At 45.4% G+C, this 25,779-nt stretch overlaps 1 protein-coding gene across 1 annotated transcript; it reads left to right on the top strand.

Moving 5' to 3' along the window:
• On the top strand, positions 1–25,779 carry LOC115895196. The gene is made up of 6 exons (XM_030924463.1): positions 1–116; positions 269–536; positions 19,170–19,243; positions 19,749–19,814; positions 23,778–23,858; positions 25,254–25,779. The coding sequence occupies exons 1-6, from the start codon at positions 1–3 to the stop codon at positions 25,363–25,365; spliced, it is 717 nt and encodes a 238-aa protein (XP_030780323.1). The 3' UTR covers positions 25,366–25,779.

Here is a 25,779-nt window from a genome sequence, read left to right as displayed (position 1 = left end):
ATGTGCAAGGGTGCTCGCTCGCTCACCGCCTTCGTGGCGAATGGCCTGTTCCATTCTCGAGGGATGACGGCGGGAGGGGAGGCGGGAGAGTTGGAAGCCTGGGTCCGGAAGTGCAGGTGCGTCACTAGTATTTCCAGCCTTTCACTCCATGAATAGTACTTTGTGATTATTATACTTCTACCTTGTTGATTGCGACAGGCTGCTGGAAAGAGTGAGTTTGGTGAACAATCCACTGGGCATCCTCCACTTTTCACCTACGCACGTTAAGGAGGGCCGGCGTGAGGCCCAGGTACGGAATCCCAGAGGGCTCCGCCCACCTTCACGGGGCCCCGCCCCGCCGCCCCTCAACCCGCAGGTTCGCCAGCCCGCGGCGCCGCCGGGCAGCTCCTCCTCCTCTCCGCCCCGCCGGCCACGGGCGCGGAGGACGTCAGCGCTGCCAGCGTGGAAACAGCGGCGGGGCGCGGGAGGAGGAAGTAGCGCCCGGGACCGCTGGGCCACCACCGGCCGCCTCAGCCATGGACACGTCCCTGGAGAAGGTCCGTACCGGGAGGGGGCGATGGGGACGGCGCTGCGGCCCGGGGCTCCCGCCTCCGAGGCGACTGTTTGCCAGTCTCAAGCTGCCATTGTGACCCGGGCAGGGGGACGCGGGCTGATGGGCCCCGCCTGAGGAGGCCTCGCCGGGAGGGCGGCTGCGGCCCGGGCGCGTCACGGGGCCAGGTGTCTCACGGTCCCCGTGGGTCGAAGAGGCTGGGCGGGGTTCCGTGGGGGCCGTGACGCCCGGAGCCCAGGACTGGGACCGTGGGGCCGACCTTGGGCCCTGCCGAGATTCCGTGAGTGGCCGGCCTGAACTCGGCTGGCCCTTTCGGAGGACTGGGAGCTCTCCGTTGGCGACCCCAGATGCTCCCGGAAAGAAGCCGCAGTTATTTCGGAGCCAGCTGCAAACCTGTAGGTTTTTCTTGGTCTCCAAGTTAGGAATGAAAATTGCTAAAGCAGTGGTTTTCCAACTTCAGCCTGCGTGGGAATCACCTGGGGCCTTTGGTAAACTGTGGAGGTTCAGTCCCGGGGTCAGAACCTCTGGGGGCGGGACCGAGATCTGCATATTTAACCGCCACCGTCCCCCTCCCACTCCGCCCCACGAAGGTGGTTCCGATGCTAAGTCTGCGAACACCGGGCGAGAACCTTTATGAGTTCCAGAAAGGGGTGGGTATTGCGTAGATTGCGAATTGAGTTTCAGGGATCGCAGCTGCTGCACAACTTCCTGGCTCCCCCTTTCCAGTGGCGAGGAGGGATCCCCGAGTCAACTCGAAATCCACTGGTAACAGAGCCTACCTCTGATTTCCTTTTAGGACGGCAGCGTGGTGTACCTGGCTGACTGCTCTACCATGTGAAACGGATTCTCATTGTCCCAGTGTTAGGGCTTGTAAATGGGAACCGGTTTGGGTTTCTTCATGGATTCCTGCTTTCGGTACCTGACATTCTGCCCTCCCTCAAAGCCCTTCTCTGTGTTCCAGCTTGGGAGTCAGCCTGTCCAGTCCAGTGCACACCCGGCTTTTCATGCATGTGGCATTCAGGAGCAATGCTAGTATTTTAAGACGGCTACATTTGAATTTTGAGCTAGTAGGAATAATGTATTTTGTCTTTTTTCAAGGCAGCAGCTGCTGTAGATTTGTTCACTTGTCGCTGGAGAGTTGAAGGCAATAATTGTAAAAGTTAGGCCAGATGTCTTCGTGTGCTCACAGTGCTATAGCCTACTCCTGGGTTGCTTAGCATACATTGGGTGGAAGACAAGAAAAAGATAATATGGTTTTCTTGTGCCATCTCTGGAGTGAATGTTACGTGTTTTCCTGGCTGGGAATAAAGTCTTTACGGTCTTCTGATTAGCAGAGTGTCTACCTTTTGGTACTTTGAGTTTGTCCAGATGAGTGGTTCTTAAAGCAGGGGGCAATTTATTTCCCCAGGGGACATTTGGCTATCTCTGGGCATATTTTTGATCGTCACAGTGGGGGCAGGGAGGTGCTACCGTACCTAGTGGGTAGAGGCCAGGGACACAGCTAAACATCCTACATTGCACAGGACAGCTCCCCACGCTGGATAATTCTCTGGCCCAAAATGTGAGCAGTGTTGAGACTGAGAAATCCTGGTCAAGATCATGTTTATACCACCAGCAGTTGAGTACAAAATGATGCAAAGTGGTGTTTTCAATTTCCTAAGAAGGTGGATGGGCTTCATGTGATTGTAATTGGAATCCTAAACAACTGGGATGATCTTTCCTCTGGGAGTAATTAGCCTTTATAGGAAAATCTGCAGAGTGGGTCGGAATCCTGCTTTAAATATTACTTTTCTGGCATTTGATCAGTAGATTACAGTGGTTGCTCCCTAAGTGTTAATTGATGATAAAATATCTTAAACTCTCTCAATTAAGATATCAAGAGGGACTGCAATTCCAGTGTGTTTAATATTGGAGCATTCACAAAAATTGCTGTAATCTTTTAGGAATTCAGAACATGTGGGCTGGAAGTTTCTGCCTTAGATCAGTGTGAAAATTCTGAGTCTAAGTTTTTCAGAACTATGACTGGGACTTACTTTTTTTTTTTTTTTTTTTGAAATGGAGCCTCGCTCTGTTGTCCAGGCTGGAGTGCAGTGGCACGATCTCAGCTCACTGCAACCTCTGCCTCCTAGATTCAAGTGGTTCTTCTGCCTCAGCCTCCCGAGCAGCTGTGACTACAGGCGCATGCCACCACACCGACTGATTTTTGTATTCCCAGTAGAGACGGGGTTTCACCATGTTGGTCAGGCTGGTCTCAAACTCCTGACCTTGTGATCCGCCCGTCTCAGCCTCCCAGAGTGCTGGGATTACAGGTGTGAGCCACTGCGCCTGGCCAGGACTTACGTTTATATTCCCTGAAGTAATAGAGGGCCTTAGATGGAATGAACAATTTATGTTGGTGCTAATTGGGCAGAAAAGAAAAAGCATTGCTATGATGTGAGTGTTGATGACTTTATGTTCTGAAAAATAGTCTGAGTCAAAGTGAAACATGTAACTGTGTTCATTATTCCTGTTTCTTTGAGGAATAGACTATGCTGCGTTAAATTCTACATTGTTAGTATAAAGTCGAGAGCTATGTGAGCAGTTATGAACCCATTTAAATTGATCCTTGCGGCCGGGCGCGGTGGCTCAAGCCTGTAATCCCAGCACTTTGGAAGGCCGAGACGGGCGGATCACGAGGTCAGGAGATCGAGACCATCCTGGCTAATACGGTGAAACCCCGTCTCTACTAAAAAATACAAAAAACCAGCCGGGCGACGAGGCGGGCGCCTGTAGTCCTAGCTACTCGGGAGGCTGAGACAGGAGAATGGCGTCAACCCGGGAGGCGGAGCTTGCAGTGAGCTGAGAGCCTGGGCGGCAGAGCAAGACTCCCTCTCAAAAAAATAAAAAATAAAAATAAAAATAAATAAATAAATAAATAAATTGATCCTTGCATAATTTATACTGATTACAGAAACCACAATGTTATTTGATACTCACCCTCTAAAATTTAAAATAACATCTCTCACTTTAAAATGTAGTATGTGAAAAAAAAAAAAGTAGTATGTGATCATCATTTAGTAGAATCACTCGATGATTGGGATTTGGTCCAAATATAATTCTGTCCCTTGCTTTTTCTGTTGATATGTAAACTTGCAGACCTGTGATAACAGAGCCATTTTCTTGTCATGATTTGCTTTTCTTTCACAACAGTATCAGTTTTCTTGTATCTGAGATAGTGATGTCCCAATAAATCAGATGATCAGATGGGTTAATTGAGGAGGCAAGGAATTCAAACCAGGAGAGTAGCAGTAGGGGCTTTGCCCCCACCCTCCACTGTATGTTCAAGGCATAAGGAACAAGGCCCTGTAGCAGAGCCTCACAATGTGTACTTAGGTTAATATTCAATAAAGAAAATGCCACAGGAAGTAATCACTATAATGATGAAGATTTTAAGTTATTAAATACATACACCTTTCAGTAAAAACCTGTTATATTATTATTTTTGAGACAGGATCTCTCTCTGTCACCCAGGCTGGAGAGCCGTGGTACAATCTTGGCTCACTGCAACGTCCGTCTCCAGGGCTCAAGAGATCCTCGTGCCTCAGCCTCCTGAGTAGCTGGGACTATAGGCATTCACCCCCACACTGAGCTAATTAAAAAATTTTTTTTAATCGCGTCAAGGTCTCACTATATTGCCCAGGCTGGTCACAAACTCCTGGGCTCAAGCCATCCTCTTGCCTTAGCCTCTCAAAGTGCTGGAACTATAAGCATGAGCCACCATGCCAGGTCAAAACCTGCTACTCTAAACTTGTAGAATAGCCCGGACCTTTTTCTGTTGGTTAAGAGATCTCATTCTTCCTGGGTATTATGTTTAGACAAGGTATGCTACAGTTTGTTTTGCGTTTACTTTAATTCTATCCTTGAGCAAGCTTAGAGCAATTTCTCAGCATCAGCACTACTGATATTTTGGGTCAGATAATCCGCTGTTGTGGGGGCAGGCCTGTGCATGGCAGCGTGGTTAGCAGTGTCCCTGGCCTCCGCTCAGTAGATGCTAGTCGCACTCCCTACCCCTGGTTGTGACAATAAGAAATGTCTCCAGATGGAGGCAGCTGTCCCCCAAGGGGTGGAGGGAATTGCCTCTGGTTGAAAGTCCCTAATTTAGGGAATCTAGAGCTACAGTTCCAGTTTGGTAGCCACTAGCCATATTTGGCAGTTTACATCGAGATTAAGATTAAGCACAATTTAACATTCCTTTCCTCAGTCATGCTAGCCACATTTCAACCACATGTGGCTGATGTCTGCTACATTGGGCAGCACAGACGTGGAACATTTCCATCGCCAAAGAAGGTTCCACTGGACAGTGCTAAGAGCTGGCAATTACTTTTTTTTTCTTTTTTTGAGATGGAGTCTCACTCTGTCGCCCAGGGTAGAGTGCAGTGTCACAGTCTCGGCTCACTGCAACCTCTGCTCTCCGAGTTCAAGCGATTCTCCTGCCTCAGCCTCTCAAGTAGCTGGGATTACAGGCGCCCACTACCACACCTGGCTAATTTTTGTATTTTTAATAGGGATGGAATTTCACCATATTGACTAGGCTGGTCTCAAGCTCCTGACCTCAAGTGATCCACCCGCCTTGGCCTCCCAAAGTGCTGGGGTTACAGGCGTGAGCTACCATGCCCAGCCAATTACTTGTTATATCTAATTCTCATCTCTGAAAGAGGCAACTTTGACCCTGTTTCTGACCTCAATCAGCACAACTCAGTCCATTTTTGGTTCTTGAACTCATCCTGAGCTAAGCGTTTCTTTCCTCCTATTTGGGCCTAATTTTAGAAAATTCTTTGTCACCTTGCTGTTATGCTGGAGGTTTATAGCAGCATCAATAGAACATTCCTGATCATTACTTATTGATAAGGACTCTGAGAATTTCTATTCCTGCTCCTTCCTTAAAAAGCATGAGAAAGGAACCCCTGTTAGGCAAGGTTGAAATGACCAGTTTCCGTATATGGCTCTGTAGATCCCACTCTTTTATATAGAATGGCAGGAGATGAGAAGCTGTAATTGTAGCTTTCATATAAAGCCAATTCCAGTGTTACAATGTGAGGGTTTTGCATACAGGTGCATGGTGGCTAAGGCTGTAAATGATTATCTAATACTGGCTCTCAGGGAAAACTGATAGGACTCGGCCATGATACACAGTTCTTGATACTAGATATTTATGGCTTTGTTCATTCTTGATTTATTCAAGACTGCAGGGGAAGTCAGTGGCAGAGCTATTGATGGTCCCTATTTCCGTCTTTGCTCCACTGTATCTAGGATTATGAGTTATAGGTAGAAGTTGCTTGAGCTTAATGTCATCTGTTGTCACCTAAAGCAGAAACCTGTTTTGATTTATATATATGTTTTTTTGAGACGGAATCTTGCTGTCACCCAGGCTGGAGTGCAGTGGCGCGATCTCACCTCGATGCAGCCTCTGCCTCACTGCAACCTCTGCCTCCTGGGTTCAAGCAATTCTCCTGCCTCAGCCTCCCGAGTAGTTGGGATTATTTTTCTACCACACCTGGCTAATTTTTTTTTTTTTTATTTTTTATTTTTTTGAGATGGAGTCTCGCCCCGTGGCCTAGGCTGGAGTACAGTGGCTCAATCTCGGCTCGCTGCAAGCTCCGCCTCCTGGGTTCACACCATTCTCCTGCCTCAGCTGGGACTACAGATGCCCGCCACCACGCCCAGCTAATTTTTTGTATTTTTAGTAGAGACGGGATTTCACCAAGTGTTAGCCAGGATGATCTTGATCTCCTGACCTTTGCCTCGGCCTCCCAAAGTGCTGGGATTACAGGTGTGAGCCACTGCGCCCGGCCAATTTTTGTATTTTTAATACAGATGGGGTTTCGCCATGTTGGCCAGGCTGGTCTCGAACTCCTGACCTCAAGTGATCTGCCTGGCTGGGTTCCCAAAGTGCTGGGATTACAGGTGTGAGCCACCATACCCGGCCTTGATGTATATTTTTTATCAATCGAAGGTGAGCTGTGGCCAAAGCCCAGTGCTGAGTCCTGACAGACACACAAGGTGAGTAAGATGGGATCCCGGCAGGAGGTCACTTTCTGGTAAGGGGTATACTTTTTGGATAAAACCTTGCATAGAAAGGAGGGATAAAAAGCACAGAAATTAAGAAACATAGAAAGGAGGGATAAAAAGCACAGAAATTAAGAAACAAGTTGTGAGTGCAAGGAGCAAGTAATCAGATTGTATGGAAAAGATTCTTTAGGCAGAGTATTTAGCTCAGAATTATGCTTTTCTAGAGTTTAATTGAAATGTAATGCAACTCTTTATGAGCATGCCTCATATTATTGCTGGTAGATGAAAATCAAGAAACAGGAAAGCCATTTCATCTTTACCTTTCTGGTTTGATCGCGCACTAACAAGCCCTAGGGAAGAAGCTTATTTTAAGGAAGAGTTATAACAGTATCTGCTTCTGTTCAGCAATTTTCTTTTTGTTGCAGAATAAAGGTGTGATTCCAGTTAAACAGTAAAGTTTTTAGAAATAGAGCTTTCCTATTGTATGCTATTTTTCCATCAGTGTCATTATCTGGAAGTGTTTACTCATGTTATAAGGGCTGTGTGAATCGACACTGCAGTAGTGGTCTCTGGGAACACAGTTTTTTGGAACGCGGAGTTGGATTTCTAGCATCTCCCACATATATCTCAGTCAAGTGATTAGAGGCTTTTCTCCCCCTTCATATACTGCTCTCTGTGACTGAGATGTGATCTGTGCAGTTAACTTTGCTCCCTCCTTTCCACTGTTGGATATTTTTGCCCTTTTCTTTTCTTTCTTTCTTTTTTTTTTTTTTTTTTGAGACGGTATTTTGCTCTTGTTACCCAGGCTGGAGTGCAGTGGCATGATCTCGGTTCACTGTAACCTCTGCCTCCTGGGTTCAAGCAGTTCTCCTGTGCGCGCACCAACACGCCTGGCTAATTTTTTTTATTTTTCGTAGAGACAGGGTTTCTTCATGTTGGCCAGGCTGGCCTCAAACTCCCGACCTCAGGTGGGCCACTGCGCCCGGCCTATTTTTGCCCTTTTCTTTCCTATTTTCCGCCTATCTTCTTGAGGAATTTGTAAGTTTAAATACTCATAGTTACACTTTATAAAATACTTGGCTAACCCTTTGCGACTAGGAAGATTATGATGCTTAATGAGCCAGTAATTACAGTATGTCTTCATATTCTCACAGACACACTCAAGCGTAGAGACCATGATGGTTAAGAATAACACTTTCAAATGATAGTATCCAGTTCTTAGAAGATGAGAGGAGACGGCTGGGCGTGCTGACTCATGCCTGTACTCCCAGCACTTTGGGAGGCCAAGGTGGGTGGATCACCTGAGGTCAGGAGTTTGGGACCAGCCTGGCCAACATGGTGAAAACCCATCTCTACGAAAAATACAAAAATTAGCCAGGTGTGGTGGCTCACGCCTGTAGTCCCAGCTACTCAGGAGATTGCACCACTGCACTCCAGTGTGGGCAACAGAGTGAGACTCCATCTCAAAAACAAAAAAAGAAAGCCGGGCGCGGTGGCTCAAGCCTGTAATCCCAGCACTTTGGGAGGCTGAGACGGGCGGATCACGAGGTCAGGAGATCGAGACCATCCTGGCTAACACGGTGAAACCCCGTCTCTACTAAAAATACAAAAAACTAGCTGGGCGAGGTGGCGGGCGCCTGTAGTCCCAGCTACTCGGGAGGCTGAGGCAGGAGAATGGCGTAAACCCGGGAGGTGGAGCTTGCAGTGAGCTGAGATCCGGCCACCGCACTCCAGCCCGGGTGACAGAGCAAGACTCCGTCTCAAAAAAAAAAAAAAAAAAAAAAAAAAAAAAAAAAAAAAAAAAAAGAAGATGGGAGGAGACAAAAGTTCTGGTTCTTAATTAAATACTGTAGTATTGAATCAGGCAAAAAATACTTACAAATGTAGAAACTGAGACCCCAATAAGATAAAGCAGGTTTACAAGTCACTGTATCAACTTGGAGGATACCTTTCCTCTTCTCTCATCCTTGGCCCGTAAGGAACATTGTGTTCTTGCCGTGGCTTCTCAGAGGTATGTATTATAATAGATGTGTGTGGTGTTTGGGGGACTTGTTTACTGCTAGACAGCAGGCACTGTTTGTTTTCGCCTGGGAGGAAAAGAAATGCTTTTTGCAGAGATGAAGTTGAATGATTATCACTATTCAGGATTTACCTTGTTCAGAAAGCTGTGGGAGGCAAGAGTAGTTGGTAAGTTAGGAACAGCTGTTTGGAGCTTTGCCTCTTGCTTTTTATCTCAGCCGAAGATAGGTAGTGATTTTTTATATGTCTAATGCATATGGTATAAACTAGCATTTGATAACACCAAGGTCTTCTAATATGAGCAGCTGATTTCTCTTTAGCCCTAAGAGGCCCCTGAAATAAGCCCTAAAAGTCCCCCAAATAAGAATATTTCTCTCCTGAAAAAAAAAACTTTGTTGAAATGAAAGTATTACATACTTCTATTTTTGATGAATGTTACAATTAATATACTTTTAAAAATGAACTTTAGACATTCTTTTTTTATAGAGGTTGCTTCTCTTAAAAGCCTTCTCTTGTCTGGCTGTGGTGGCTCATTCCTGTAATCCCAGCAGTTTGGGAGGCTGAGGCGGGCAGATCACGAGGTCAGGAGATAGAGACCATCATGGCTAACACGGTGAAACACTGTCTTTACTAAAAATACAAAAAATTAGCTGGGTGTGGTGGCATGCACCTGTGGTCCCAGCTACTTGGGAGGCTGAGGCAGGAGAATTGCTTGAACCCGGGAGGTGGAGGTTGCAGTGAGCCGAGATCACCCTACTGCACTCCAGCCTGGGCAACAAAGCAAGACTCCGTCTCAAAAAAAAAGAAAAAAAAAAGCCTTCTCTTTAAAGGCTTAGCTCTGTATCTCCCAAACAGCAGTTATTCATGTACCGTCTGTGAATTTGGCCACATCAGTGTACCACCTATACTATTATTTGCTTAATATTTTCTTTTCTTTTTTTTTTTTTTGAGACGGAGTTTCGCTCTGTCGCCCAGGCTGGAGTGCAGTGGCCGGATCTCAGCTCACTGCAAGCTCCGCTCCCGGGTTTACGCCATTCTCCTGCCTCAGCCTCCCGAGTAGCTGGGACTACAGGCGCCCGCCACCTCGCCCAGCTAGTTTTTTGTATTTTTTAGTAGAGACGGGGTTTCACCGGGTTAGCCAGGATGGTCTCGATCTCCCGACCTCGTGATCCACTCATCTCGGCCTCCCAAAGTGCTGGGATTACAGGCTTGAGCCACCGCGCCCGGCCTAATATTTTATTTTAAATCTACTTTACATAGATTTACTCCCCCTTTATGAAAAATTGAGGGACAGTTTACGTACAACAAAAATACCCATTTTAGTTATAGAGTTTGTGTTTTGGAAGTTGTATATAGGGATATTACCACCAGCATGATCAAGATACGAAGCATTGACCTGGTACAGTGGCTCACACCTGTAATTTCAACACTTTGGGAGGCCAAGGCAGGAGGATCACCTGAGCCCAGGAGTTTGAGGGCAGCCAGGGCAACATAGTGAGACCCCCATCTCTATAAAAAAGAAAAAACTTAGCCAGGCTTGGTGTCATACACCTGTAGTCCCAACTACTTGAGAGGCTGAGGTGAGAGGATCACTTGAGCCCAGGAGGGTGAGGCTGCATTGAGCCACGATAGTGCTACTGCACTTGGCCTGGGTGACAGAGTGAGACCTTGTCTCAAAAAACAAGTCCCCTACCTACCCACCTGAAAAAAGGTACAGAGCATTTCCATCTCCCTGAAAATGTCCCTTTGCAGTGGATCCCTGCCCTGCTTTCTGTCATTCTCGCCCTCTTTACCCACCCATCCCATCCCTGCACCCCCCCATCCCATCCCTGCACCCCCCCCCTTTTTTTTTAACTTCAATTTGTGCTCAACTGTAGTGTCTCTGTATTCTGGGATTTGAGGTGTGTGTGTGGCTTTTTGTTTTTTCTAAATCACATAAAGGTGTGTGTGTGTGTGTGTGTGTGTGTGTGTGTGTGTACTTATTTATTTTTGAGACAGACTCTCATCCTGTCATCCAGGCTGGAGTGCAATGGTGCCATCTCAGTTCACTACAACCTCCGCCTCCTGAGTTCAAACGATTCTCCTGCCTCAGCCTCCTGAGTAGCTGGGGTTACAGGCACACCACCACGCCCAGCTAATTTTTTGTATCTTTAGTAGAGACAGGGTTTGACCATGTTGAACAGGCTGGTCTCAAACTCATGACCTTGTGATCCGCCCGCCTCTGCCTCCCAAAATGCTGGGATTACAGGCATGAGCCACTGCTGTCGGCCAAATGTATAATTTTTTAAATTCACACTGGTGAACTGGTTTAACTGAGGAAAGTGTTTATTAGTGTGTTTTCAAAAGATGATTCCCCCTCCCCCCAAAACAGAGTCTTGCTCTGTCACCTAGGCTGGAGTGCAGTGGTGCATTCTTGGCTCACTGCAACCTCCGCCTCCTGGGTTCAAGCGATTCTCCTGCCTCGGCTTCCCGAGTAGCTGGGACTACAGGTACCCACCATCGTGCCTGACTAATTTTTGTATTTTTAGTAGAGATGGTCTCGATCTCCTGACCTCATGATCCACCCATCTCGGCCTCCCAAAGTGCTGGGATTACAGGCGTGAGCCACTGCGCCTGGCCTTGCCAATTTATAATTTTCTGTTAGCTTTTTTGAAAAATTGAGAGTTGCTCCCTGACCTCCTTAATCGTCTTACATTGTGTTTGATTCTTGACTTTTCCTCCAACATTTAAATTGTCAGAACTTTTAAGCAATGTTAACATTACATATGTAATATTTCTTCTGATAGTGAGGGAGTATTTTAATATCCATACTGTCCGAAAGTGATAAAAATCACCTAGCATAAAAACGATTCTTGGCGAGGCAATGTGGCTCACATTTCTAATCTCAGCACTTTGGGAGGCCAAGGCAGGAGGATTGCTCGTGAAGCCAGGAGTTTGAGATCAGCCTGGGCAACATAGTTAAGACCTTGTCTCTCCAAAAAATTTTTAAAAATTAGCTAAGTATGGTGGCATGTGCCTATATCCCTGTCTGCTCAGGGGGCTGAGGTTAGAGGATCACTTGAGCCCAGGAATTCAAGGCTATGGCCAGCTATGATCACACCATTGTGACAGCCTGGACAATAGAGCAAGGTTGTGTCTCAAAAAAAAAAAAAAAGATTGAAAAAGTGCTCATGAAGGTATGAGTATTAGGGCTTGTTTTATAAAATGAGCTACCTATTAAAGTCTCAGTTCTGGCTGGGTGCAGTTTCTCAGGCCTGTAATCCCAGAACTTCGGGAGGCCAAGGCGGGCAGATCACCTGAGGTCAGGAGTTCAAGACTAGCCTGGCCAACATGGTGAAACCCCGTCTCTACTAAAAATACAAAAAATTAGCTGGGCGTGATGGCGGACGCCTGTAATGCCAGCTACTTGGAAGCCTGAGGCAGGAGAATCACTTGAACCCAGGAGGTGGAGCTTGCAGTGAGCCGAGATTGAGCCACTGCACTCCAACCTGGGAGACAGAATGAGACTCCATCTCAAAAAAAAAAGTCTCAGTTCTGTGATAGTGAGGATACAGTTGAATGGTTCTTCTTAGGAAAGGAGAATTAAATCATACCTACCATGCATCTGTGTTAGATAAAATTGTAGCAAAAATATTGAACCCACTTCATTTATACAACAGAATTAACCATACTCGAAATATCATTTATAAATTTGTAGAGAGGTATAACTGTGTAAATTCTCAGCAATTAGTGTCTGTCAGAAAATGTGCATGTAGATATATCCACTCTGTAAATGCTTTGTTGCACTTTTTTTGGTTTTGGGATTTTTGTTTGAGACAGAGTCTTGCTCTGTTGCCCAGGCTGGAGTGCAGTGGCGTTATCTTGGCTAACTGTGACCACCTCCTAGGTTCAAGTGATTCTTGTGCCTCAGCCTCCTGAGTAGCTCGGATTACAGGCACACTGCCACGCCCAGCTAATTTTTGTATATTTAGTAGAGATGGGGTTTCACTATTTTGGCCAGGCTGTCTCAAACTCTTTTTTTTTTTTTTTGAGGCGGAGTCTTGCTCTGCCACCCAGGCTGGAGTGCAGTGGCCGGATCTCAGCTCACTGCAAGCTCCGCCTCCCGGGTTTACGCCATTCTCCTGCCTCAACCTCCCGAGTAGCTGGGACTACAGGCGCCTGCCTTGTCGCCCGGCTAGTTTTTTTTTTTTGTATTTTTAAGTGGAGACAGGGTTTCACCGTATTAGCCAGGATGGTCTCGATCTCCTGACCTCGTGATCCGCCCGTCTCGGCCTCCCAAAGTGCTGGGATTACAGGCTTGAGCCACCGCGCCTGGCCTCAAACTCTTGACATCAGGTGATCTGCCCCGTCTTGGCCTCCCAAAGTGCTGGTTTTATAGGTATGAGCCACCACGCCTGGCCACCCTTTCACTCTTAAAAATGCTTGGGTTTAAGGGTGGGTGGAAAAAGGAAAAAAAAAAAAAGAAAATGCCCTGATCTGGATGATGAGTTTATGGCCATTTAGTTGAGACTGTTGTAAAATAGAAATTTTCCGGCCGGGCGCGGTGGCTCAAGCCTGTAATCCCAGCACTTTGGGAGGCCGAGACGGGCGGATCACGAGGTCAGGAGATCGAGACCATCCTGGCTAACATGGTGAAACCCCGTCTCTACTAAAAATACAAAAAACTAGCCGGGCGACCTGGCGGGCGCCTGTAGTCCCAGCTACTCGGGAGGCTGAGGCAGGAGAATGGCGGGAACCCGGGAGGCGGAGCTTGCAGTGAGCTGAGATCCGGCCACTGCACTCCAGCCTGGGCGGCAGAGCGAGACTCCGTCTCAAAAAAAAAAAAAAAAAAATAGAAATTTTCCCTGTAAAGAGTCACTTTCTTCCCAGGTGAAACCATTAATCAAGCAAGGATAATCTTTAAAATTAAACCGTAGTTCTAAATATGATTTTTGAGTATGAGCTTTTTTAAAGCATTGAGTTGCTTCATTTACTTGATGAAATTGAGAAGCAGTATTGCGCAGTGATTAAGAGCACTGGTCCTAGAATTTTACTTAGTTTTAAATTCTGACTCTAAAATGTACTATGATCTGGGGCTTGTGAGGAAGTAATGTGTGTAGAGGCGTTAATTATTAGCACGATGCCTGGAATATAGTAAGCAACCCAGTAAATATTAGTAATTATAAGGATCATAAATCTGATTGAATACTTACTCTGTGTCTGACCCTGCACTCAGTGCTAAGGGACTCAGAAATTATTTGACATTCTTCTCAGGAACCTGACATAGAATACTGTTTTTCCTTTGTTTGTTTGTTTTTTGTTTTTGTTTTTTGAGATGGAATTTTGCTGTCGCCTACGCTGAGTGCAGTGGCATCATCTCTGCTCACTGCAGCCTCCGCCTCCCACGTTCAAGCTATTCTCCTGCCTCAGTCTCTTGAATAGCTGGGATTACAGGCACCCCCCACCATGCCTGGCAAATGTCTGTATTTTTAGTAGAGATGGGGTTTTGCCATGTTGGCCAGGCTGGTCTCAAGCACCTGGCCTCAGGTGATCCACCCACCTCGGCCTTCCAAAGTGGTGGGATTACAGATGTGAGCCACCGCGCCCGGCCTGTTTTTTTTTTCTGCCAACATTATCAAACAGTCTCCTATGTATTAACTAATAGACATCTTTATGCATCTTTGCACAATTTAATTCTTCATTTAGGTTTGTGTCTGGCTGTTGCCCTGCTGTTGTTTATTAATGTTGATCATACAGCTATTTTGGCATTGCCCACAGCTATTGAGTATAAGAAATGTGATGAAGAAAGTGGTAACTGCCCTCAGTAGAAGCTTATGAAGATGCTGTTTTTAGTAGTTTTAAGAGATCAGTTAACCTACAAACTTTTCATAGCGCATTCCTTGGTTTAGATCTTAATGTTATCCTGAAACTGGGTAATACTTCATATTTTGGATTATCCAACTAATGCAACAAACACGTGAGAGTCTACAGCATTGGGGTCATTGTTCACATTTTTTCACCCAAACTTAACTATCAGTGCTGCTTTTCCTACCCACCCACTCCCCCCTCCCCCCGGGCTTACCCCCTGAAGAGCAAGAACTGTTATTTTTATTTAATTTTTTGAGACAGTCTTGCTCTGGTGCCCAGGCTGGAGTGCAGTGGCGCAGTTTCAGGTTACTGCAACCTCCACCTCCTGGGGTCAAGCAATTCTCCTGCTGCAGCCTCCCAGGTACCTAGGACTGCAGGCACACGTAACCATGCCCGGCTAATTTTTGTATTTTTAGTAGAGACAGGATTTCGCCATGTTGGCCAAGCTGGTCTTGAACTTCTGGGCCTCAGGTGATCCGTCCACCTCAGCTTCCCAACATGCTGGGATTATAGACGTGAGCCACCATGCCTAGCCAGCAAGAACAATTTAAATGTAAGTCAGTCCATGCAGTGCTTGTGCACTCCTGAGTCAGAGCTTCACCTGGGGATTATGAATCTGCATTTCCCTCGTACCTCTCACAGTTTAAACATCTTGTCATTGCATGGGATTTTAGTGTTTATAAATGCGTATGCACGCAATATGGCTTCTAAACTATTTTTTGCGTGTATGTATACGTATTATATATGTATATAGATATGTGTATGTGTGTGTGTGTGTGTGTGTGTATTTGTTGTGGAGACAGGTTCTCACTCTGTCGTCCAGGCTGGAGTGCAGTAGTGTGATAATGGCTCACCACCAAAGCCTCAACCTCCCAGGCTCACATGATTGTCCCACCTAAACCTCCTAAGTAGTTGGGACTACAGGCACGCACCACCATGCCTGGCTGACTCTTTTTTTTTTTTTTTTTTTTGAGACGGAGTCTCGCTCTGTCGCCCAGGCTGGAGTGCAGTGGCGGGATCTCAGCTCACTGCAAGCTCCGCCTCCCAGGTTCACGCCATTCTCCTGCCTCAGTCTCCTGAGTAGCTGGGACTACAGGTGCCTGCCACCTCGCCTGGCTAGTTTTTTTTTGTATTTTTTAGTAGATACGGGGTTTCACCGTGTTAGCCAGGATGGTCTCGATCTCCTGACCTTGTGATCCGCCCGTCTCGGCCTCCCAAAGTGCTGGGATTACAGGCTTGAGCCACCGCGCCCGGTCCTGGCTGACTTTTGTATTTTTTGCAGACATGGGGTTTTGCCCTATTGCCTGAGCTGTATTTTGTCTATTTTTTTTTTTTTTAATTGAGACCAGTTCTTGCTCTGTCACCCAGGCTGGAGTGCAGTGGCATGATGTTGTCTCACTGTGGCCTTGACCTCCTGGGCTCAAGCAATCTTTCCGCCTCAGCCTCCTGAGTAGCTGAGACCACAGGCATGCACTACCATGCCTGGCTAACTTGTTTTGTATTTTTTGTAGAGATGAGGTTTTGCCATGTTGCCCAGGCTGATCTTAAACTCCTGGACTCAACTGATCCTCCTGCCTTGGCCTCCCAAAGTGCTGGGATTACAGGCATGAGCCACCACGCTTGGCATGTTTTATCTATTCTTACTGGAAATATACATTATAATTCTATTGAAAGAAATAGCTGTGTTGCGCTTAGAGAACAGTATGTTGATACCCTCTCTGGCTGCCTTCCTAAGGGATTTTCAGGGTGATATGACAATCAGAGAATTGAGCCAACTTTAGATCCTTGATCTAAAGAGAAGTCAAAATTAGTAGGAGTCTGAATCCCTGCCTTCAAGAAGCTTGTAATCTAATTGGGGAGCACATTTATACTGGAAAGCACATCTATAAAACAATTCACAGTAAAGGGTGTAAGGAATCTTGAGGATAAATGGCAGTCGCAACAACTGCAAGCATTCTGTCCCATTGTCCCCATAAATACCACCAACGTTGTCAAGCAACAAGTCTAGATTTTTGGTTTAGGACAGAAGGCGTCAGTGTCGTTAGAGGGTATGTGAAAGAGCAAGAGTGGCTTTATCCATAAAGGTTTCCTGGAATTACTGACTTGTAATTGAATAGGTGCTAGGCGAGAGATAGATAAAAGTCATGAGGATGTTTGAGACAGGACGGTCGTTGGGAGCATGAAGGTGTGAATCAAGCCAAACTGTTTATCTTTTCATTTGGCCAGATGGTAGGGGACACACGGGAGTGTCACAGGAGTGAGGATCATCAGGAGCATCACCAGCTGACTCAGGGGTGAAGATAAATTCTCTTGACCATCATCTGTTCCTCATTCTCCTCACTAACTGTCAGCCCTGAGGCCTTTCTCAAGTGCTTTCTGAGCCTTTTCATAGTTAAAGTGGTGAATTTTATTGAAAACACCTGTTTGAAAATTTGTCTATTTTATCTAAAAATTTGGTTGTGGCTAAATGATTACCTTGTAAGCCCTTGTGGGACCCAGTGTGATATAATAGAGGCCAGAAACAGGAGTCAGGGACTCCAGGTTTTGGCACCTCACTGTCATTTATTAGCTCCATGACCGTAGGCAAGTCACTTAACCTCTCTGCATCTTAGTTTCCTCACCTCCAAAATGTTAGACCAGAATCAGATGTTTTTATGCTATATGTTTGTGGTTTTTTTTTTTTTTTTTGCAACAGGGATTTACTGTTCCAGGAGTGCAGTGGCACAATCATAGCTTACTGTAGCCTCAAACTCTGAGGCTCAAGTGATCCTCCTACCTCTCCTTCCTAAGTAGCTAGGACTGCAGGAGTGCACCACCGCACCCAACTGATTATTTTTTTTGTAAAAGTGGGGTCTCACCATGTTGCCCAGGCTGATCTGGAACTCCTGGCCTCACGTGATTGTTCTGCCATGGTCTCCCAAACAATTTTTTTTTCTTTTCAGTGAAACTTTTTACAAATAAAACTTTACTTAAAACCCTGTTATATAAAACAGAGCTGATCTGCTAGGGAGCTGGAGGCCCCAGCTGCTGACGTAACCTTTCCTTCTCAGAGTTCTCCCAGGGGCCTTACGGCTCAGGAGAACACAGCTGGAAAATCTCTGGACTAGATCCCTTAGGTCCCGTCTAGAATGTAACAATTTCTGAATCTCATATTGATAAATGGAGTGGAGTTTCTTAAAAACAATTTTGAGGAGGCAATGAAGTTTTAAATATGTACATATTGTACGTCACGCTGTAAGATATTGCTAGATACAGTGAGCAATACGAAAAGATAAACATAGTTCTTCCTTTAAGCAGCACACTTAGAAGAGTAAGGGGAACAAAAGAGCTCTAACTTATATATAATATTGTATGTATTATTGTGTATAATATATATAATGTAATATCAATTATTATAACAACTCATACTACATAGAGATTGAGGTCAACAAGAATTTTCTCCCTAAAAATAACTACAGAGATTAAAAATAGAGAAAGGAAAATGAATGTGTGTGTTTTAATTCTGCAAAAAGGTCGGGCGCAGTGGCTCACGCCTGTAATCCCAGCACTTTGGAAGGCCCAGGTAGAAGGATAACTTGAGCTCAGGAGTTTGAGACCAGCCTGGGCAGCATAATTAGATCTTGTATCCACAAAAAAATTTTAAAAATTAGCCAGGCATGGTGGCGAGCGCTTGTACTTCCAGGTACTCAGGAAGCTGAGGTGGGAGGATCACTTGATCCCTGGAGGTCAAGGCTGCAGTGAGCCACGATCAAACAAACCACTGTACGCCAGCCTGTGTAACAGAGCGACTGTCTCAAAAATAATAGTATTTGTCAAAATAGCATGTCTTTGTATCACTGCCACATTGCTTGTCTGAAGTGAAGCTGACTCACTTTGTTATCAGAAGTGATGTCATCAAAGACCAAGTTGTCCTGCTGCCCTGGAGTGTGGGTCATGCGTTGCCCGTACCCCGGGACTGTGTACAAAGGCCAGGCTGAGGGGACCTTGTGGTTACCTCCACGGGACTTGTAACTTGTCAAGGGGGAGAGTGGCACCAAGTGTGAAGAAGGGCAAGGTCCTTGGTTTTGGCCTCATGTGGTTCTTCCCAGAATGAATGGTGAAAAAATAATAATTCTGCAGGAAAATTTAAATTCTATTTTGTTTACTTTTTGGGTGGGAGGTAGGTATACACATGGTACTAAAATTCAAAAGGAACAAAAGGAGGCCAGGTACGGTGGCTCACACCTGCAGTCCCAGCACTTTGGGAAGCCGAGGTGGGCAGATCACTTGAGGTCAGGAGTTTGAGACTAGCGTGGCCACATGGTGAAACCCCCGTCTCTACTGAAAATATGAAAAGTAGCTGGGCATGGTGGTGTGTGCCTGTAATCCCAGCTACTTGGGAGGCTGAGGCAAGAGAATCACTTGAACCTGGGAGGCAGAAGTTGCAGTGAGCAAGATTGTGCCATTGCACTCTAGCCTGGGTGGCAGAGTGAGACTCCATCGCAAAAAATAAAAATAAAAACAGCGACTTCGTCTGGGAAGTGGGGCTGGAGGACTTTTACTTTTTCTGTTATACTTTTGTACTGTTGGAAGTTTTAAAATCATGCATGTATTTTACAGTAAATCCAGAAGAAATGATGCACTTGATTTTTCTGGGTGAATTGTGTTGTAGAGGTAATAGAGGATTATGAAAATTTCTTTCTTTTTTTTTTTTTTTGTCTCTCAGATAGCAGACCCCACGTTAGCTGAAATGGGAAAAAACTTGAAGGAGGCAATGAAGATGCTGGAGGACAGTCAGAGGTGAGCAGGACAGAGGTGACCCTGTTCAACAAGTTCAGCCTGCTGTGAAGCCAGCAACTCCGGTTTCCTTCTGTTAAAGATGCCTCTTGGCTTCACAGTGTCACACACAGCTTAGGCTGACTTGAAAATTGGTATTTGTCTTGGGTAAAGGGTGCCTTGTAATTAAGGATTTTGAAATTGAGAGGAAGGACTTAACAATATTTAATTCTGTTAAGAGTTTCATTTACTTAATATATTGATTTGACTCTATAAATACTTATTATATATTCAGGTCATATGGAGCACCAAGTAAACAAGAAGTGGGTGGAACTTTTTGCGTATTCTTGTCTTTTCCAGAAACTCGAATGATACCTGAAACTGGAGGCAGGGAGATGTGATAAATGTGTTTGAAATCCCGCCTCAGTCACTGGGAGGTTATAGGCAACACGGTCATGTTTGCATGTTCAGGAGTTAGAAATTTGGTATGATGAAATAAATGAACAGCTTTTTCTTTTCTTTAAATTAGAAGAACAGAAGAGGAAAATGGAAAGAAGCTCATATCCGGAGATATTCCAGGCCCACTCCAGGGCAGGTAGGTGGCAGTGAAGATCCATACCTTTAGTTAAGGTGTAAATTTTTGTTTGTTTTTGAGACGCAGTCTTGCTCTGTAGCCCAGGCTGGGGTGCAGTGGTGCGATCTGGGCTCACTGCAGCCTCCACCTCCCAGGTTCAAACAGGTCTTTCTTGTGCCTCAGCCTCCCGAGTAGCTGAGATTACAGGCATGCACCACCAAACCTGGCTAGTTTTTGTATTTTCAGTAGAGATGGGATTTCGCCATGTTGGCCAGGCTGGTTTCTAACTTCTGACCTTGAACTCAGGTGATCCGCCCACCTCGGCCTCCCAAAGTGCTGAGATTATAGGTGTGAGCCACTATGCCTGGCCTACATTTTTCTTAAACCGGTATCTTATCATCGAGTTACGGTTTTAGTTTTAATGAACACATAGCAAATTTAAATAGACTTATGTGCAGTATAACATTAGAAAACGGAAGTGCCATTGGCTAGTTGGTGATACTGCTGTATCTACTGGCTTCTCTCCCTCTCCCTCTCCCATTTGGTATTTAATAGAGGCTGAGTACAGTGGGTCACACCTGTAATCCCAGCACTTTGGGAGGCCAAGGAGGGAGGATCACTTCAACCTAGGAGTTCAAGGTTACAGCGATCTGTGATTGTACCACTGCGCTCCAGCGGGAGTGATACAGACACTCTCTCATTTTGAGATGGAGTCTCGCTGTGTTGCAAGGCTGGAGTGCAGTGGCATGATCTCAGCTCACTGCAACCTCTGCCTCCCGGATTCAAGCGATTCTCTTGCCTCAGCCTCCCGAGTCGCTGGGATTACAGGAGTGCGCCACCACTCCCAGCTAAGTTTTGTATTTTTAGTAGAGACAGGGTTTCACTGTTTTGGGCAGGATGATCTCTATCTCCTGACCTGAGGTGATCCGCCTGCCTTAGCTTCCCAATATGCTGGGACTACAAGTGTGAGCCACTGCACCCGGCCAAAAATTTTTTTAAAAACCAACAATTTGGCCGGGCATGGTGGCTCAAGCCTGTAATCCCAGCACTTTGGGAGGCCAAGACGGGCGGATCACGAGGTCAGGAGATCGAGACCATCTTGGCTAACACGGTGAAACCCCATCTCTACTAAAAAATACAAAAAACTAGCCGGGCAAGGTGGCGGGCGCCTGTAGTCCCAGCTACTCGGGAGGCTGAGGCAGGAGAATGGCGTGAACCCAGGAGACAGAGCTTGCAGTGAGTTGAGATCCGGCCATTGCACTCCAGCCTGGGCGACAGAGCGAGACTCCGTCTCAACAACAACAAAAAAAAACCCAACAATTTAATACGACCTCATGACTCAAAAGTGATACATGGAGCTAGGCACCGTGGTGCACACCTGTAGTCCCAGCTGCTTGGGAGCCTGAGGCAGGAGGATGGCTTGAGTCAAGGAGTTCGAGGCCACCCTGAACAACATGACGGGACCCTATCAAATCAAAGTGATATACAAATTTGTCATTATAACTGGGGTATCATACTTAATTCACTGTTGAAACCTGTAATCTATTTGGTGGACTGAGTTTTATTCTAAGAGGTATTTTAATTTGATAAGATATTGTTTTCGGCCGGGCGCGGTGGCTCAAGCCTGTAATCCCAGCACTTTGGGAGGCCGAGACGGGCGGATCACGAGGTCAGGAGATCGAGACCATCCTGGCTAACACAGTGAAACCCCGTCTCTACTAAAAAAATACAAAAACTAGCCGGGCGAGGTGGCGGGCGCCTGTAGTCCCAGCTACTCGGGAGGCTGAGGCGGGAGAATGGCGCAAACCCGGGAGGCGGAGCTTGCAGTGAGCTGAGATCGGGCCACTGCACTCCAGTCCGGGCGACAGAGCGAGACTCCGCCTCAAAAAAAAAAAAAAAAAAAAGATATTGTTTTCATAATGTAAATGAAAGGAAAATGTCAAATTACTTATTTTTTGGCAACTGAGGCAAATCTGTCACATCTTCATGGTTTAAGTAGCAGGAAAAGTAGCAAAAAAGTAAATAGCTGACTAAAATTTTCCCAAGACGTTAGCAGTTAATTTGAAATTAGTGTCCCAGCCCTGCTTCCCTGAGACAAACTTATTTTTTTTTCCTGTTATAACCAGGAAACTGCACATAAGTAAACAGTACAACTCCTTTAAATATCCTTTGACCTGAATATAAATGGAACCAGGTTGCAAAAGAAACGTATAGATAAAGGATCACAGTGTGCCAGTAACACGCCAAGATACTAATACTTTTAAAACAGTCACTCCTATTCATAGCATGAATAATGCTGATGTGAAGCTAGGTGTGAAGTGCTTTCTCAGCTCAGAACAGGAGGCAGGTCCTATAAAATCTCCTCATTCCGGGCCTACTGATGGAAGCCAAAGGCTATAAGGTTTAGTCTCCTGATTCTACAGAAGTTTTCCCAGGAGATATATTCCCAGCAGCATCTGTAATTCTCAGAATGACAGCGACTTAAGCCACTGACTAGGAGGATTCACACTTAGGAATGCTGCTACCCAGCATTGAAGACCAGTAGCATGCCAGGCATAGCTAAGCGCTCTTCCCTCACTGTCTGAAGCCTCCCAAATCCATCACATCTGGCTCGGGGAGTTGGAATAGCTTGCTCAAGGTCATGTGGCAGGCAGCCAAGTGTGCCTCAGGGGCCCCTGCTTGCCCTAATCTCTACAGTGTCTAAGGCCCAGAGCTCCTCTCACTTGAAGGGCAGCACCTTGGGGACAATAGGTTTGGGGACATTGTTTTGATGGCACTTCCTTTTTTGAAAGAGGAAACATCTTTTTAGTCTATTCTCATTGACCGAGGAATAGCTTTACGTTATTCTTGTTGCAGGTTGCCTTGCCATTGCTTGCTACTTCAGCCATTTGAATTCTTTTCATAACCTTCCATCTCCTCATGTAATGAACATTTCATAGCAACGTATCTTGGATAGAAGTAAAATGTTGTTACACTCTAAGCAGATCTCAAGTTTCCCAGCTTGGGGAAGAGCTGGTAATAAATGAAGCTTGCATAAAGGCTGTTAGTCCAAACAGACAAGATCCCTAAAGAGGAAAATTAGATATACCAGTGGCAATGGAGTATTCTGTGACTGTCTAGCATTATAATATACTAAGGATGATTATACATGTATTATATTTTATATAACATATAAGTACATATTATAAGGACTTTTGGCTCTTACTACATGCTTATAAAATACTCTCTGTCTTGTACTCCAAGATTCAAATGAAATGTGTAGAAATGTTGCTAGAGCAAGACTGGTGGCTGGGCAAGGTGGCTCAGACCTGTAATCCCAGCACTTTTGGAGGCTGAGGCAGGAGGATTGCTTGAGCTCAGTGGTTTGAGACCAGCCTGGGCAACATGGCAAAACCCTGTCTCTACCGAAAATACAAAAACGGCTGGGCATGGTGGCTCATGCCTGTAATCACAACGCTTTGGGAGGCCAAGGAGGGTGGATCACTTGAAGCCAGGAGTTGAAGACCAGTCTGGCCAACATGGTGAAACCCCGTCTCTACTAAAAATACAAAAATTAGCCGGGTGTGGTGGTGCACACCTGTAATCTCAGCTACTCAGGAGGCTGAGGCAGGAGAATCGCTTAAACCCGGGAGGTGGAAGTTGCAGTGAGCCTAGATCATGCCATTTCCCTCTAGCTTGGGTGACAAAGTGAGACCCAGTCTCAAAAAAGTAAATAAAAATGAAAAGACTGGTGACATTTATTAAAATGAAACTCTCATTTAGGTAGAAGATTTATTTAACCACAAGTAAGTTTATATCAGAATTCAGTTTATAATTTGAGCTTTGTTTTTTAAAAAGCATAAACTATATACCACATTCTTTCTCTTATAGTTACTTAAGAAAAAAAAAACTTTAAGTAACGCTAATTGGATGAGGGAAGTAGCGGGAGAGTGGTGGGGGATGTGTGCTGTTCCCATCAGCCCATCAACTCTTCTTATTCTGCAGTGGACAAGATATGGTGAGCATCCTCCAGTTAGTTCAGAATCTGATGCATGGAGATGAAGATGAGGAGCCCCAGAGCCCCAGGTAATGAACCTGGCAGCTTCTCTTCTCGAGTGTATGTTCTTGATTTCAGTAGTGATTGCACTCTGACAAGTTGCTCCAGTAAGAAGCTATATTTCATTGAGTTACATATGATATTAAAATAATCCTTTTTCGGCCGGGCGCGGTGGCTCAAGCCTGTAATCCCAGCACTTTGGGAGGCCGAGACGGGCGGATCACGAGGTCAGGAGATCGAGACCATCCTGGCTAACACAGTGAAACCCCGTCTCTACTAAAAATACAAAAAAAAAACTAGCTGGGCGAGGTGGCGGGCGCCTGTAGCCCCAGCTACTCGGGAGGCTGAGGCGGGAGAATGGCGCAAACCCGGGAGGCGGAGCTTGCAGTGAGCTGAGATCCGGCCACTGCACTCCAGTCCGGGCGACAGAGCGAGACTCCGCCTCAAAAAAAAAAAAAAAAAATCCTTTTTCTTTTCAGAAAGATATTTATATATCATATATATTTTGTGAAATGAATGCATTTATTGAAATTAGATCCCGTAGTTTTTTTTTTTTTTTTTTTTTTTTGAGGCAGAGTCTCGCTCTGTCGCCCAGGCTGGAGTGCAGTGGCCGGATCTCAGCTCACTGCAAGCTCCGCCTCCCGGGTTTACGCCATTCTCCTGCCTCAGCCTCCCGAGTAGCTGGGACTACAGGCGCCCGCCACTTCGCCCGGCTAGTTTTTGTATTTTTAGTAGAGACGGGGTTTCACCGTGTTAGCCAGGATGGTCTCGATCTCCTGACCTCGTGATCCGCCCGTCTCGGCCTCCCAAAGTGCTGGGATTACAGGCTTGAGCCACCGCGCCCGGCCGATCCCGTAGTTTTTATGGTATCATGCCTTAGAGAGGTGCTGACTAGAAGGACTGAAGAGTGAGTGTTGTATGTCTTTCTGCTGCTATGCTTCTGCTTCCTAAGAATTGCTGCACCTGTGTTAGTTATTTAGTTTTCTCTTTAGTTATTTTAAATTTAATGTTTTGAAATAAGTGAAATTGTTCTCTTGGTTCAAAATTCAGATAATAAAAAACGATATACAAAGGGAATTTTCCTTCCTACCTCTATCTCCCTACCGTGTTTTCTTCTCTAGAGACAAACATTACCAGTTTCTTGTATATTCTTCCAGAGAGATTTTATATGTATTATACACAAGCAAAATGTCCATGCCCACCCTAATACATAATTACTGCGCACATGTTCTGCAGCTTGCATTTATTCACTTATGTCTTGGAGCTCACTGCATATTAATGCACAGGAGCTTTCTCCTTTGTCAGAGCTATGTATTTTACTGTGAACAGATGAACCGTATTTTATTTTATTGGTCCCCTGTCATGTTGCACTGTTACAAACATGGCTGCAGCAAACAACTTTCGACATGTGTCCCTTCTCATAGAAGCAAGTGTCTGGAGGACCAAGTCCTGAAAATGCGGTTGCTGTCTCAGACAGTGCGTGCTCTTGGAATTTTGATCCTGCCAGATTTCCCTCCATGGAGTTGTGGCATTTAGCAGTCCCACCAGCAATGTATGAGAGTACTTTATTTCCACACTTTCACCTGCAAAGGCGTTATCAGACTGAAGGATCGTTGATAAGTGATATTCTGATGAGAAATCTGATAAGTGAGAAGTGGTATTTCAGCATAATTTGAATTTGCGGGTTTTTTTTTATTATGAACCAAGTGAAATGTCTTTTTGTATGTTTTAAGACCCATTTATATTTCTAGGATCTGTCTGTTACCCATGATCCTATTAGGTTGTCTCTTTCTTATTATTTACAGTTAACAATTGTAAACTTATTCCTTCTTTTTTACAGTTATTCTTCATAAGGGAAATTAGTTTCAATTATATATAAAACATTTTATATAATCAATTTTACTTATATATAAAATAATACCTAGTCCCCCATGAGTTTGCTGTATTATT

Source organism: Rhinopithecus roxellana, chromosome 20 (genome assembly GCF_007565055.1).
Source record: "Rhinopithecus roxellana isolate Shanxi Qingling chromosome 20, ASM756505v1, whole genome shotgun sequence".
NCBI classification, from domain to species: Eukaryota; Metazoa; Chordata; class Mammalia; order Primates; family Cercopithecidae; genus Rhinopithecus; species Rhinopithecus roxellana.
This window is presented reverse-complemented; position numbering and strand designations above follow the sequence as displayed.

Bases quoted from the DNA above. Each gene is read 5' to 3' on its own strand.
- LOC115895196 (XM_030924463.1), top strand. From the start codon at position 1: ATGTGCAAGGGTGCTCGCTCGCTCACCGCCTTCGTGGCGAATGGCCTG. The intron at 537-19,169 runs GTCCGTACCGGG...TTTGTCTCTCAG, and splicing joins TGGACACGTCCCTGGAGAAG to ATAGCAGACCCCACGTTAGC. The intron at 23,859-25,253 runs GTAATGAACCTG...CCCTTCTCATAG, and splicing joins GAGGAGCCCCAGAGCCCCAG to AAGCAAGTGTCTGGAGGACC.